This window comes from Camarhynchus parvulus, chromosome 6 (genome assembly GCF_901933205.1).
Source record: "Camarhynchus parvulus chromosome 6, STF_HiC, whole genome shotgun sequence".
NCBI lineage: Eukaryota > Metazoa > Chordata > Aves > Passeriformes > Thraupidae > Camarhynchus > Camarhynchus parvulus.
In genome coordinates, this window is record NC_044576.1 from 11,020,256 (window position 1) to 11,035,755 (window position 15,500).

The 15,500-nt window shown below is 41.6% G+C and overlaps 1 protein-coding gene across 4 annotated transcripts in view; it reads left to right on the forward strand.

The window, feature by feature from the left end:
- The window catches only part of RASGEF1A (RasGEF domain family member 1A), a 146,809-nt gene that overhangs the window by 128,623 nt on the left and 2,686 nt on the right, over positions 1–15,500 (forward strand). For all 4 annotated transcript variants that reach the window (XM_030951517.1, XM_030951515.1, XM_030951514.1 and 1 more), the window contains 10 exons: positions 56–184; positions 5,601–5,738; positions 9,087–9,308; positions 9,589–9,663; positions 9,906–9,998; positions 11,660–11,762; positions 12,054–12,133; positions 12,744–12,935; positions 14,092–14,215; positions 14,474–14,546. In XM_030951517.1, the coding sequence (XP_030807377.1) occupies positions 56–184; positions 5,601–5,738; positions 9,087–9,308; positions 9,589–9,663; positions 9,906–9,998; positions 11,660–11,762; positions 12,054–12,133; positions 12,744–12,935; positions 14,092–14,215; positions 14,474–14,546 (1,229 nt within the window). The remainder of the gene's footprint in view (positions 1–55; positions 185–5,600; positions 5,739–9,086; positions 9,309–9,588; positions 9,664–9,905; positions 9,999–11,659; positions 11,763–12,053; positions 12,134–12,743; positions 12,936–14,091; positions 14,216–14,473; positions 14,547–15,500) is intronic.

Genomic DNA, 15,500 nt, shown 5'->3' on the forward strand with positions numbered 1-15,500 from the left:
TGCTAAAGCTTTTCAACTTGTTGTTTTCCTTTCTTTTTTTTTTCTCCTTCCACAGAGAACTTACATCTTCACTTTCCTACTAAGCTCACGAGTCTTCATTCACCCACACGAGCTCCTGGCTAAAGTGGGGCAGATCTGCATTAAACAGAAGCAGCAGCTGGAAGTGGGGACTGAGGCAGAAAAGGTAAATAGACCATTGTGTCCCTCAGTTACTGGTGCTGTCATTTATTTTCCACTCTCTCCTTCTCATTGTAAAACTAAATAGACTGATAAAGAATAATATGAAATTGTAATTGGGATTTGTTGCTGGATGCACTTGTATTTGGGTCTTGTTCTTTGAATTATCTTTACTTCATTTGCCGGCCACATTTGCTGGGGTTATGTCCTGCCTCAGCAGGCAGCTGCAGGTCAGGGGAGCAGTGCACTGGAGCTGTGTGTGTGTGCCATGAAAGCTGCCCAGCAGCTGGTCTGCACTTTTGAACTTTCACCAAGTTAGGAAAATCAGATTCAAGAAAATCCCTTTCTCCATTCAGCCTCACCATCCTATTAGAGTCAACAATAACTTCTGCTGCAGGTTATTGTTGGGGTGTTTGAACTCAGTATAGCAGTAAATCAAAGAGTTACCTCTCACAAAAATTAAGAGATGCACTTATTTAAAACGGTGACCTGCACTGACATGTTTTATTGCAATCACTTAAAACCAAACTTACTTCCATCTAAGTGTCACCATTTGTAAAATGTGTATTGAAAGACTTTCAATTATTTGAAATTGAAGTTCCAGAAAAGCCCAAGCTGGGCAGCAAATAAGAGTGACAGAAACAGGAAGGTATCAACAAGTAAAGACCTAAATTTTTCAAATCCTGGGCATGTTTTGGAACCTTTCTTCTCCAATGAGACATTGCATGCTCCCATTCCTAATCTTCAGCACATTAGTAGCCCCATTTTGTTTTCTCCTTGGTGTATCAGCACTCTGAGCGAGGAGCACAAAAGGCAACTCTGGTTTGTCAATAAAGAGTTTTTAACAGCAATACCGACCTAAGGGCTTTTTCTCCCATACTATTCCTGACATGCATCCTTTTATTAATGTCACAACATTGCTCCACAGGACAAACTAACCATGTACAAAATGACTTTCATCCAGGTCAGTCCCCTGATCTGCTCTGCAAATATCTGCACAGCTCATCCTGTAGGAGCAGGGGAAACCAAGGGTCAGGGATGCAAGGTGCCAGAATCACTGCATCCAGTTTTGCACTCAGAGGTGGTCATTGTCCCTGGCACCACTACCAAACTTAATTTGTGACTGAGCAAACTCTGCCCTGTAAGTTGTAATGGCTCCTCAGCAACATGTAACTAAACAATAGAGATGGGAACCTCTAAAAGGTGCCAGGACCATCTGAAATACAGAATGAGTCAATCTGAGCTGTAAACCTACGTAGGGAAAGACTGCAGTGAGTAGAAAGTCCAAAAACATCTTTGAAATACTTGGATTTAAAATGAATGGGGTGTAAGATGAAACTTTTGTGAATAACAATGCACTTAAGAGATTTTCTAATGAAAGCCACCTCTGGGGACTAAATCAGCTGGCTGTTCAGAGATACAATGCTAATTGTAAAGTAGCATTAGTGTGGCTTCACAGCAGGCTTGTTAAAAAAGTCCTGGCTTCCTGATAGAAATGAAATAGCATCACATCCCAATGTCAGACAGAGCAGCTCATATTGCAAACCCCCACACTCTTACACCTTCTGCTGGCACCTTGGACACGGCCTGCAGGAAACCCAGCAAGCAGCAGGGTGACAATAATTCACTTCTGGGAGGTGGCTTTAATTTACATGCTTTTCTGGTTGCCCTTTCTGTTATGCCCTTGATCCCTTCCTACCTTCTTAATATAAGCTGCAAATCTTTCCTGCCTTCTAAACACAAACTTCTTGGAAAACACTACATGAACTTCTGACATTCCTCTCAAATTACTGCTTTATTGCCCTCTACTGCCAATATCTCTATGTTTTACAGAACAGTTTGGCCACAAGCACTTGCAAACATTTGTTTTTCTACAAGGCAACAAATAAAATCTCATTTCACATACAGCATACAAAGTCTTCACTCGAGATACTCTCAAGTATTCACAGTCATAATCCATTAAGGTACCATCAGCTACCAGCACCTTCTAATTAAGTGGCTGCAAAGCAGGAAATAGCTGACAAAAAGCAGTTAAAGCATCTCTGATCGAGTCTGCTTATGCAAATCTCTTAAGATAAGCTGGGCAGCTTGGTGCCTGGATAGCATGTGAGCTGAAAAAGTGGCAAGCAGCAGGTTTTGAGGTTACACACCACAATCCTTATCATTCTCTTGGTTTTGACATTACTGGCTAGACAAAGAGTTCTACAGAAATACAACCCAGAAAAAGTGGATTGCAAAGAAAAACACTCTGGGGTTCTACAAAGAGTTCTACAGAAATACAACCCAGAAAAAGTGGTTTGCAAAGAAAAACACTCTGGGGTGTCTTGGAGTTTGCTTAGAGTCCTTTTGACTACTCATAAAAAGCAAGAATTTCACAGTTTAAGACATCAATTATAACATACAAGTCAGCAGTTAAGATTGACCATAAAGGAAAAAATTTAACTCTCCCTCAGTGCATTAGAGATTGGAAAGTATCAAGCAAGATTATCAGGGAAAAATCACTTGTATACTATTATTGAGTGGATAAAAACCCTGTTGTTACACCTGTGGTACAATTTTTCTACAGTTTGATTATTTTATATAGCCCAAGTTAAAGTAAGAAATAAAAAGAGAACATAGAAGTTATTTTGTACCAAGTTTGTTTTGCCTGTCTTGGAATATATAATCCCTTCAAAAGTTACTATTTCCTCTGAGTTTTTTTGCCAGTAAGTCCTCTTTTTTAAAACTAAAAATGAAAAAATATGTATAACCAGGTCACTGCCATTACATCTTTCCTATTGCCCTCCTTTATAATTGGGAGTTGTTTTTCAGTCCTGTTTTGTCTCAGGAACAGGGTCAATCCACAGAACACTTAAATTAATAGAGTTATTTCTCTTCTCAAAGAAATGTTTGTGGGAGAAGTATTCCCATGGACTCCAAAGAACTCTGTCAGGCCTCACAAGGGGAGGCTCATGTCTGGAGCAGGGCTGGAGAAAAGTAGGTTGGTAGGTTTATTGCAGCCATGGCAGAAGGGAAACTGTGCTGCTGCCCCGGGAACTGTGAGGTTTCCACCTGGGCCAGCACATGCACCAAACCTGTCCTGCTGCTTTGGGCTCCATCAGAGCGCCCATGGAACAGAAATCCCTGCTCTGCTGCACTGAGGCCTCCTAGCATTGCTCTCAGAAAGCGTGCACCTTATTGTCATGAGTGTTAAAAGGCATCTGATGAAACACTGAGCTTTTTTAAACCTGAAGAGTGCAGTTTGTCTTGCAACATGCCTGGCTTGCCATACGAAGAGGGCAAACCATAACAACTCAAAAATCAGTACAAGAGATGTGAAGTCAGGGTTCATAAATCACTGTGTTTTAAGCTGTACATAGAGTATAATTTGGGGTAATTTGGCTGAGTACTACAAGAACAAAGCTTCATTTTTCTCCTTCAGACCTTCTCCTTCTATATCAGTGCCTAAAAATACTGATGAAATGCAGCCTGGCGTTATGCTGCTCCTACTTCAAATCATGACAGCTAATGCTACCTCTTCAGTGGGCTCCTGGCTTTAAGGAGCAATCTTGGACACAGCAGCATTAAAGAAGCATCAGCTATGACTGATTTAGTCTCTTCAGCTGCTGGGGTCGGTCTAGACAACCCATAAATTCTTTAAGAACTGAATGTTCATATGGAGATGCTTGCCATAGCCTAAGGTGAGGTTTTTAAACCTTTCTGCCCTCACCACTGCTTTTTCAGTTCCAAAAATTAAAAAGAAAGGATAGTCAAGATGATTAATACTACAAAACTGTTCTGTAGCAGCTTTTGGTAAACAGAAGTGGAGCTGGCACATACCTGTTCACTTTAATTGAATGGAAGTGCACTCCCTGGCTAATTAATTGTCCATTACCACCTACAGATTATTCTTTTAATAATGTCAGGCTCCATGCATTTCCTGGCAAATAAGTATGAATTGTCTTTTCCCCAAGGCAGATGACAGTGGGAGTTTGGAGGACAAGCAGCTGTAATCTGGAACTCTGTCCCACACTGCTGAGAAATAGCTTAAAGCTCCACACGAGGGGCACTGACAGACACTGCTTTGCAGGAATGCAAAGACTCTGCTGGCAAAAAGAGTGGGGATGTTTTGTTTTTGCCCTCCCTACACAGCAATTCTGTGTTTATCTCATTAGCAGCATCAATTAAATGCTGTCAATAAAAACAGGTAGGAAATGCATGCTAGCACTTTACAGGCCTTAAAAAAAACAAAACAACCCAAGAAAATTCCCTCTAGACTGACAAGGAGGCACTGGCTAATTGTCACATTGAGGATTGAAGGGTGCATGGTTTAACTACAAAGTTCCTTATCAATGATTATTAATGACCTTTGGTTTTGATTAGATAAACTGGGGCATACCATGATGAGATGCTGTTTTGGCAGGAGCTGCTACTAGTATTTGGAGACATTCCCTCTCTCATTCTCCCTCAGTTTCCTGAGGTGGCAGTGCCATGCTGGGTGCCCTCCTGTCCCCAAAGGGCTGGGCTGGGGACAGGGAGCTGCTGCCTTCAGGGACCTCTGCACTCACACAGCTGGGCAGGGAACACAAACAGAGCTTCCTCTTTTTCCTCAGTGCATCACAAGCTGGGTAGGAGGATAAATATAACCTAAATTAAGGTTTGATTCTTCTTGTTCATTACAAGTGCCCTTAGCAGTCACACTCCCAATTTTCCAAGACTGCTCCCTTGGATGTATTGATGCTGCTGTCCATTGATGCAATGGAGAGGGGAGTAATTGGCACCCAATTCAGGTCTAACTAATTAAAAACCTTAAAAGATTCACAGGTAATCAAAAAAAATTAGAAAAATACTCTCTCTGCCCTTTCTGTGGTTGATAGCCATTTGAACAGAAGCCAATACCTTTTATTGTCAAAGTCTGTTTGGATTGAGACATCATGGAGAGAACACACACGTCTTTCCTGACATTCATTTATTTCATATACAGCTCAGCCTTGATGGTCTGATAAATTCTATAGAACTGAAATGTCTTTGTGAATGTTTCTCATGAACATGGTTGGTAGAGTACTGTGGTCTGTACACATTTGAATTCAAACACTGCAGTACTGCTGCCTCAGATGGCACAAATCAGCTTAAACCCTGTGGACTTCAGTTAAACAAGTCACTTGAACTGTTCTGTCTTCCTCCTGGTTTTATACAACTCACCTTGAAAATGCCTTCACAGTGTTTGGTAGGAGACATTACCAAGCTATCATGAAAGGAGGCTAAATGATACTATTTAGGAATCTAGTGCACAGTTAAATATGGTCTTTTTTTTGTCCCCATCACTTACTATTAATGCAAGGTATTTTCAAGGGTGTCTCTAGATCTCTGTGAACCTTTATCAGCCAATTAATCTGCAGTCAAACAGGTCTGTGATGAGTAACCAACTCATTGTTTCTTTCTAGGCAAAACTAAAATCCTTCGCTGCCAAAATCATTCAGCTCCTGAAGGAATGGACTGAAACTTTCCCCTATGATTTCCAAGATGAAAAATCCATGAAAGAGTTGAAGGAGATTGCTCACAGGATCACACAATGTGATGAGGTAGGGGTGGAAGAGAAGTGCTAAAGCAGTATTTGTCAACTGTTCCATGAACTGTGCCATGTTCTGTGCAGTCCTGCAGGCAGCATTTCCTAAATGAACCACAGCAGCACTTGCTGAGTTGTCAGGGTAACCACAGGACATGGGCTGCCTGATGGACTTAATGGTGCATTAGCAGGAACTGTCTACATCTAATCACCACATGTAAGGAGAAGAGAGAAAATGGTCCTGGCAATATGAAAAATGACTATGTGCAAAAGAGAAAGGACAGTAACTAGAATGGCTCAAGAGGATTTAATACTGAATTACAGACCATCCTTTGTACATTGTACATGACATACTTTGTACATTACAATCCTTTGTACATTGTCACTGCTCTGTATGTCTAAGTTCTGCAAGACACACCAGCTAGCTGTATCACATGTACTCTTGGCCAAGGTGAAGGTGTTTATTATTTAGCAGCTCATTCCCAGCTTCTAACAATAAAAAGCAATAAAAAGCAGCTGGTTTATTGCAATGTTTCAGGTGACAGGCACAGTATTTCCACACAAAGTTATCTTTGAGCTCTGCTAGCTAGTCCCTCCCCAGTCTTAACAGCTCTGAGTTTCTAGCCTCTGAAGAAAACTAGGCCTTGAAAAAACCTTCTAAAGCAAACAGATAAAGTGAATTGGAATAAAACAAGGGGTGATAATTTTTTGGAGGGGGGCAATGGGGCCAGGGAGGGGGGTTGTTGGGGTTTTTTGGTTAGTTTTGGCTCTTTCCCAACATTCACAAAGCCTACACTTTCTGTTCCTTGAGAAAATCACTGTTAACAGCAATAGACAGAAGGAAGAGTATAATCAAGAACGACAAGAGAATTAGTTGTAAAGTGCTTGTACAAATGTGAAGTCTTACTTCTGTAGAAGTAGAAGCTTCTTTTTGTTTTTAAACCCACAACTTCAAGATACTTTTGAGAACAATTAGGAGGAACCAGGAAGACAGTTGTATTATGTGCTTTTGTTGATTCAAGTAGAGAGAAAATGAAGAACAACAGGTCTGACAGCAGGGCACGAGTCAGGGCTAGGACAGCAGAGTGAGGTGAAGGAAGTACATCAGTTTTGTTGCATCAGCAGAGCTGTTTATGTGAGTGCTGGATGAGAATGTCAGTGCCCCAGGAGGAGGGGAAGAGGAAACAGGACTACAGCCTTCTCTTCTCCTTGCAGACAAGGGCCAAGGGGCAGATGCTGCCAGAGACAGCACTGTGAAAGGAGACTTGGCAGAGGTTTATTTAACATCTCTGTCTTAGTGTTTAATTTGTCTGCTACTTTGAACTAGAAAAAGAGTTGTGCCCTTTCTTTCTCCCTCTTCCTTCCCACTCCTATGTATGAATAATGGTCATTTGAGAAAAACCCATCTTTGTGGGATGGCTCCATGCTGTGGTGTCTGAGGCATCTGATGGCATCCATTAATTACAGCACCACCTCATTTACCCCCTTAACAAGGCTAATCAAAGTTCACCAATGGAGAGCTGTGCTTCATCTGACCCCTAGGAAATACTAATTTGACACTGACAAAAAGCAGCTCTCACTCTTAAGTTTTTGTTAGCACATTGAATTATGCTTCAGCATGGAATTATGGTAAAGGCTGGGGGTTTATTTTGTATTTTAAAGCTTTTTCAAATCCCCTTAGGACACTATTCTTCATACATAAAGGTAGAAGAAGTCACCTGAGAACTCACACAAAGCAGTCAGGTGTTGTCCTGGTGATAGCAGCACACCAAAAAGCTACAGCCAGGATTGCACCCCAAAGTCAGTAAAAATTAACTCAAACAGGTACAAGTCATTGTACAGTCACTGACTTATCTTCCAAAGTTGTAGGGAAAATCAGGGTAAAACTAGTAATGAAAGGAAACTGCTGAAACTCTTAAGGACAACTGTCTAAGCATGCTAATGAATTCATAATAGCTTAAGTAAGCCACAGCTTTTCATGTCTGAGTTTCTTTCCTCACTTTTACATAATATCTGCAATACTCTCACCTATCCTCAAGTGTCATTTTCTGCAACCCTGTCAGCAGGTCTGCTTCCTCCCAGACACATGGGCAAGTCAGGCACAGTGGCTGAAGGCAAACCACTCACAGTGGAAAGCTCAGTATGAGAGAATTCTGCTTTGTTTTAGTCCCCTCCACCAGGCTCCCTTGGCATTTCTGAACACTTGTAGCACAGTATCAGAAATGACTCCAGACAGCTGCTGTTCAGCAGTAATCCAGCCTCAAGATGAGCTACACTGCCTTCAGCTTTTCATTTGATTTCACTTGGGACTCAGATTATTGCCTTGTAAAGCACCATTCTGACACCATTATTGCTTAATTATAACAGGCAATATACAAGTATTTGGTAGTCATCTCCCACATCTGCTGCATAATTTCAGTCATCACTGCACAGCAGTGGCTCCTTTGAATGGTCACAGATTCATTGCAGTTCTGTCTAGTGAGGACTGGCAGAAGTGAACCTTGTGGTTAACTTCAAGAAAAGTAATTTACATGAAAGCAAGAGAGTGATTCTGTGAGGAAAAGGACTGTCTGGTTGAATTAATTCTCCTAGCAGCAGAAGAAACCTGGGTCACTTAAAGCAGTAGCAGACAGGATGGGGGAGTAGGAAAGCAATCAAGTTAGCTCTTTGGGGGTGATCTCAGAGAAATGTCTACAGGACACAATGGCAGAAAAATAATCACCTTAGCTGTCAAAACACTGAGCAGATGGATCGTGTTCCTGTGGCTTTAACTTTCAATGAATCCTTACAAATCTTGTGTTTAAAATCTGCACACGATAAACAGGAAAGGCATCTTAGTTGTGTGAGAACATGATGTATATTGTGCTCTTACATAAATATTTGGATACTTAGCTGTTCAAAGCTAAGTTAGGATATTGTAGGGGTATATCCCTGGACACTATGTGAATTCCCTGGATTCTGCTTGGGCTAGACAGACTGGATTCATCAGTGGGTCTGATCAGAATGAGAGTTTTTGGCCCTTGCTGCACAGAGGTTCCAGGAAGCCTTGTGCAAGCAGCTGCAGCACCTTTCACATGCCCACTCCAGCTGCTGACACAGATGCCTTTGAAATGGGGCACTCCCCAAAGGAGCAGACCAGCCAGCCAAGCCAAGCAGAGCTGGGAAGGCAGGCAGGCAGAACAGTGTCATTATGGAGTTGTGTGGGTATTTAGGACAAGGTCATTTGTCACAGAATGATCAGCTCAGAAAAGATGAAAGAAATTGGATAATAGGCATTTATTTTTCCCAGGCAGAAATTCTCTGGTGATCCATGTCTGCAATAGCTAAAGGTTTTCAGCAGTTGTTGTTTCTCCCTTCTGCTTAGGAAAATGGAACAGTGAAAAAGATCATTAGCCAGATGACACAGAATCTCCTGATGGCCCTTTCTGCACGGAGCCAGTACCAGGAAATCAGAGAGAAATTCCGGCAGCCTGTCACTGACAAGGGCACCATCCTCAAAACCAAGCCCCAGTCAACCCAGAAGGACATCCTGAGTGTGTGCTGTGACCCTCTGATCCTGGCACAGCAGCTGACCTACATCGAGCTGGTGAGGCTGACTGGGGTGGAGACTTCTGCTTGCTATTTAATAAATATTAACATTATTAACATACTCATCAATATGAGTTTGGCCGTGGCTTCACTGAGAGCCTCCAGTGTTTTAATAAAAAAATACCAAGTCAAGTCATGAACAAGACCAGTTAGACACACTGATAAAAGCACCTCGCTCTAAGAAGATAAAGTTACCTAAATGTTCTCCTGACTTTGATTTGTTTTCACAGAACTCTGTTTGTCTGTACAATGACAATCTCTCCTCTCTCCAAACACAGGAAAGGGTGAGCAACATTTATCCAGAGGATCTGATGCAGATTGTCAGCCACATGGACTCCCTGGATAATCACAAGGTACAAAAAGGTGTACAGAGGGAAAAAGAAACATAGATGAACCAGGGTAAAGAATAATAACTCCATAATTTGAGTTTACCCTGTGCAAGAAAGACTGACATTTCCTAAGCTTCTTTAAGCTCATGCCTTAAAACACGTACAACAAGATTTTGTCAAGATGTGAAAAGCAAGTTTATCCTTTGGTAAACTTTGGCTTTATAATGCTACAGGAGAGGTTTAACAGGTGACCTGTTCTCTTACAGTGCCGAAGTGATGTGACCAAAACCTATAATTTGGAGGCCTATGACAATTGGTTCAATTGTCTCAGCATGCTGGTGGCTACAGAGATTTGTCGGGTAGGTGTGCACAGAAAACCAGATAGCAAAGGGATCCTGCCTTAAGGACAAGAGGCAAGCAGTGGTCTAAATGAGATTTACACATTAGCAGTGCAATTAAAGATAATAGCATTATTCAAGCATTAAATTATTTGCATGCTCATATGATTAAGAGTTCAAGGCTGTGTTTGACTTTGCATATATTCCTTAATTTTGTGCAGCTGCATTAGTCATGCAGTGAAATGGAACTTGTGTGGACTGAGCTGGGAGCTCTTTAGGATTTATCTTTTTTTTTAAATACAGCAAAAGATTCTTAAAAACACTGCTCTTTAAATGCAGATTTACCAATAAACAGCTCTCCTTCCACTGCATTTAGATAACATTAGCACTGTGATATATTAATTTTTAAATCTATATAAATTCATTTTATTCATACAACATTCATTATAGGAAAATCAAGAATAAACTTTCTTTAAAATCTGGAAAGAAAGTGTACTGCTAGAAAGTTTAAAAAAAGTAAGAGAGGAGGAATAACCTTACTTAGAGGTTAAGGTAACTTCTGTCATATAATAGGCAAAGAAATGGAAGAAAACTGCCCCAGAAACCTTTTTTTTTTTCCATGTGTGTTCTCTTTTTAGCTTCTTATTATGATTTTTTAGATTTCTATTAATTCCAGTTCTAGCAAATTGGAATTATTTTTTCCTATTCCTGCTTGGTCAGTGGTCCTTCCACGGAAATCCCAATGGCTGCTGCATTTTCATGAAGTCCAGTGTACTGATCCTAATCTCTTAAGATTTCCTGCTCTCAGAAATGTATTGCAGAGGCACACCAAGACACTTCCAGAGCTGGCTGGTAGGGCTTGTACATTTAAGAAACCATCAAAGAAAGGTTTTAGCACACTGAGGGCTAAGCCAGACCTTTGACTACTGAACCATTTTCTTTTAATATGACAGAAACTTAAGTACTTGGGCCAGAGATTCTGTAGTCACTGCTTAGGAGCCATTTTTATATAAGCCAGAGAGAACTTTTAGGTTTAAACAGGGAAAATATTTTCATGAATTAATGCAATTCCAGGCAATAATTAATTTTGCTTTGGAGTTTATAAAAGAATTTGCAGATGAGATGCTCAGCATCAGTTGCTTGATCCTGTGCACCTTTGTGTGGGTGGGAATTTGTGTATTTGCTCATCCTCACTGCCTGCTCTCAACAGGTCATTCAGGAGTACATGTAGCAGAACCAGAAAAGCAGGATGTGGCAGTTGCTTTCTCTCACATTTAGGTTCCATGCCCCTGACTTTAAGTCTATCTCATGCTTCACCCCCTTTTTGAGGGGTTTAAATGTTTTGCATATATTCTGATAGCAGTGTCACATTATCTTCCTTTTCCAGTAACAGGAAATTGCTGAAAGTATCCAGCTTGTTTAAACAGAATTGCCCAAGACATGGACTTCTCTGTATAAACAAAGATGTGCACTCCCTCAGAGCTACACAAGTAATTGGTAGTCATCCCAAATATTTCTGCTGTTTATTAAAAATTATTCTTAACAAAAAATCCCAAAGCCTATATTAAGATTTAGCTGGACAAAGTCTTGAAATGTCTATTCACTGAATCTGCTCCAGTGCCTTTGGCTGGACATCCTATCCAAAATTCAAACCATCCCTTGCTTCTTGGGTGTTTCTCCAGGTTGTAAAGAAAAAGCAGCGTACAAGAATGGTGGAATTTTTCATTGATGTGGCAAGAGAATGCTTCAACATTGGAAACTTCAACTCCATGATGGCTATTATCTGTGAGTATCCTTAGCACAGATGGCAAAAGGCATCTCCATTTCACAACCTGACTGGCAGGACTGCTCACACTTGCCCTGAATTGGCCGAGCACATCAGCATGCACCCTTCCCCAGGGACAGTGTCTGCCACTGACACATTCATGTGTGGGTGGGTGAGCTTCAGCTGCAGCTTCTGCTTGTCAGCCTGAGACACCTCCCAGAATGTGTGGTGGTGATACATAAGCCCAGTTATTTTAGCCCAGTATTTTTTCAACTGAGTTGTTTCTTGGTCTCCTCTCTCCCTGCATTCAGCTGGCATGAACCTGAGCCCTGTGGCACGGTTAAAGAAAACCTGGTCCAAGGTCAAAACAGCCAAATTTGATGTTTTAGAGGTATGTACAAAGTTTTGGCTTCGTGTAGAAATCCACCAAATAGTTTCATCCAAACCTCTGCTAGCTACTGTGTCAGTGGTCACCAGCACACAAACGTTGTGAGAGTGTTTCCTCCATTTCAAACTCTCTACTTGTCTGCAATGAAAAGTGGATTCCAGCTCTCTCTAGATTATTTCTCCCCAGAGTATTTTTGCCAATTTAACTTCGAGGCAGTTTCAACTCCAGTGAATGCTGCCCTTAAAACCAATTGGAGGACTCCACCTAGTGGAGACCTGCATGGAAACAGAACCTGATTGAAACCATCATCAGAAACAGAGGTGACAGCGAAGGAGAATTTTGGTTTTTCCCCCCAGAGAGTCATTTATGATTTTCTTTCGGTCTGCTTTGTTCATTGAATAGACGCAAAGGCAGTACAGAGCCCTCCTTCCAAGCAAGGTAGAAGTTATAAAAACCTGCACCCAGACCTGATCAGTATAAAGGTACCCTACCTTGAAAATTTAAATAGGGACCAAATGAAATTAGAAAGAATAAACTCTGATGGCTAGAGCAAAGCTTTTAATTCTTAGAAACAGGTATTACTTGTCTGCCTTTTCCCCCTGTATAAAACCAGCACCACATGGACCCATCCAGCAACTTCTGCAACTACCGCACGGCGCTGCAGGGCGCGGCGCAGCGCTCGCAGGGCGCCCACAGCAGCCGCGAGAAGATCGTCATCCCCGTCTTCAACCTCTTCATCAAGGACATCTACTTCCTGCACAAGATCCACACCAACCGCCTGCCCAACGGGCAGATCAACTTCAAGGTGGGCCCCTGCTGCTGCCCAGACTGCTCTGCCACCCGAACCTGCTGTGCTGCAGCCTGAGCTCAGTGCATCACCCGTTCCCGCAGTGCCCACGTGGGCACCACCAAGTGCTGTCATATCTAGGGGAGTTGATTGGAATCAAATTCTGGGAAAGCCAGCAGTTGCTTTTCTGTGGCAGCAAGCCATCATATCTGACCAAATTTAACAGGTCACTCCAGGCTGAGGCATCAGCCTTAGCTGATTTCACCTCCTCAGTTTGGCTGGCTGCAATGGGGTGTATCAGGTCTGCAAGGGAGTTTCTGCAGCTTCTGGGTTCTCTCCCCAGTTAATAAACATGCATGTCCAAGTGACCACAGTCTGTCAAAAGAACTTCTGGAAAAAATTGTATTGTCATAATTAAGGCTGTGTAAGTGGAGGGGGGCACACAGAAGATACAGGGCAAACCCTGAGTAATTACAGATTTAGAAGGTACAGGGCAAACCCTGAGTAATTACAGATGTCTTAAAATCCTAGGAAGGAAAGGATATCTAAATGTTTCTATATGTTACTGTGATTTCCCAAACTTAGAGAGTGCTTTCTGAAAAGATCAGATGTGTCACATTTCATTTAAATTGAAGTTTGGAAATGTAAAAAGTAAAGCTAATAAACTATTTACTGTCCAGTTCCAGTCACAGGAATTTAGACACTCCACACAGAAAATAGGCACTATTATACAGGAAGGAAAGGTTGATGATGAAAAAACCTGAAGGCAAAAGATCAGATGATGGGCTGAGATAACACTGTCCTAAACTTGAGGCTGGCAGCAGATGAGGAACTAGCAGCAAGAGGGGGAAATGAGGGGAACCATAAGAAGATAGGATAGCAAGGAATCCCAGAATACACAGAGTTGGAAGGGACCCACAGGGATCACCAAGCCCAACTCCCAGTGCTGCACAGCACCACCCCAAGAGTCACACCATGTGCCTGACAGCATTGTCCAAATACTCCTGAATTCTGTCAGGCTGGTGCTGTGACCAATTCCATGTAAGTCTGAGTAAGGGACAATAAGAAAAGCAGCATAAAGAATAAGACTGAGAGGCTCTGAAATAGAAATGAACTAATATTTCAAAGAAAACAAATTCTATTTTAATAATACTCTTTTAATTACTTCATGCAGAAGTTCTGGGAAATTTCAAGACAGATTCATGATTTCCTGACATGGAAGCAGGTTGAGTGTCCTTTTGAAAAAGACAAGAAAATCCAGACCTATCTACTCACAGCACCTATTTATAGTGAAGAAGGTAAAATCCTTTGTTGAACATTATAGTGAGTCTTTCTACGCGTTAAAATCCAAAATATGCAGGTGAAAAATATATACATGCAAAACTGTATTTTCTTAGTAATTTCTTAAGTGTTATCACTTTTTCTGTTGGCTTCTGATGAGAACAAATTTCATAATGAAGACTGAAAAGTTACATCTGCTATATTGTAACCCTTGGATTTTTTCCCTCAGGTAAAGAACTCATGTATCTAATTGTTGCTACTTTTTTTCTCCCCAGCTCTGTTCATTGCATCCTTTGAAAGTGAAGGTCCAGAAAACCACATGGAAAAAGACAGCTGGAAAACACTCAGGTATGAAGCTTCCTCAGAACATGAGTCTTTCTGCAGACACAGAGGCATGTAACCATCAGCTTCTTCTGTCCTATTTGCATACCCAGCTTAAAACCATTATACTGTTATTTTTCCTTCAAAATTTAAATCTGAAAAAATTTCTGTGGGGCTTGGATTTTGATACAGCTTTTCCAGCCAGATCTGTTGAGGCTGCAAGATCACTGCTGGGGCTGTGAAAGAGAATATCCCTTATTTAGGCTATCAAATAGAGTAAAATAATTGCATTTGTAGTAGTGTTCAGACATGATTTTCTCAGGGGAACAAACCTATAGAGACACTAACAAAGTGCTCTCATCACAACTATGCTCTTACAAATCATATAAAAGGATGAAAATTTCTAGGAATATGGTAATTGTCAGCCTACCCTAAGGGATAAAGTCTCAAAGACTCCTCATCCTCCTGAGAATGGAAAGCACCACTCCCATGTACATGATGAGATCAATTAATTAGAATTTTTCCAACACTGAACCAAGGCAGAGAGGTCTGTGAATTGCGCAGAACATGAAGATCTGACACATCTGTAGCACACAGGGGATGAACACAGCCTGCATGCCCTGAGCTCTGTCAGGCACATGGGGACTGCATTGTCCCAGACAAGACCCACTTTCCCACTGATCCCAACATTTCCTAGGATGTCCCTGTGAGCTTTTCACTTGCAGCCCCCGTGCAATGCACCTTGCACTGAACCCAGCACTGCTCAGCCTGCGGTAGTTTAGGATGAGAGACACAGAACATGTGTTACATGCCTGAGCTGATCCAGGGGCCTGGGGTAATGTTATGCAAGTTAAATTTTCATCTCATTTAATGTCAGCCTCTCTACTGAAATGCACAGATTTATTCCAGTTTCTAGCAGTTGAAAATCTATCCCTTGAAGAGAGCCTGTCAGCTACTGATGCCAGATAGATCTATTGCCAA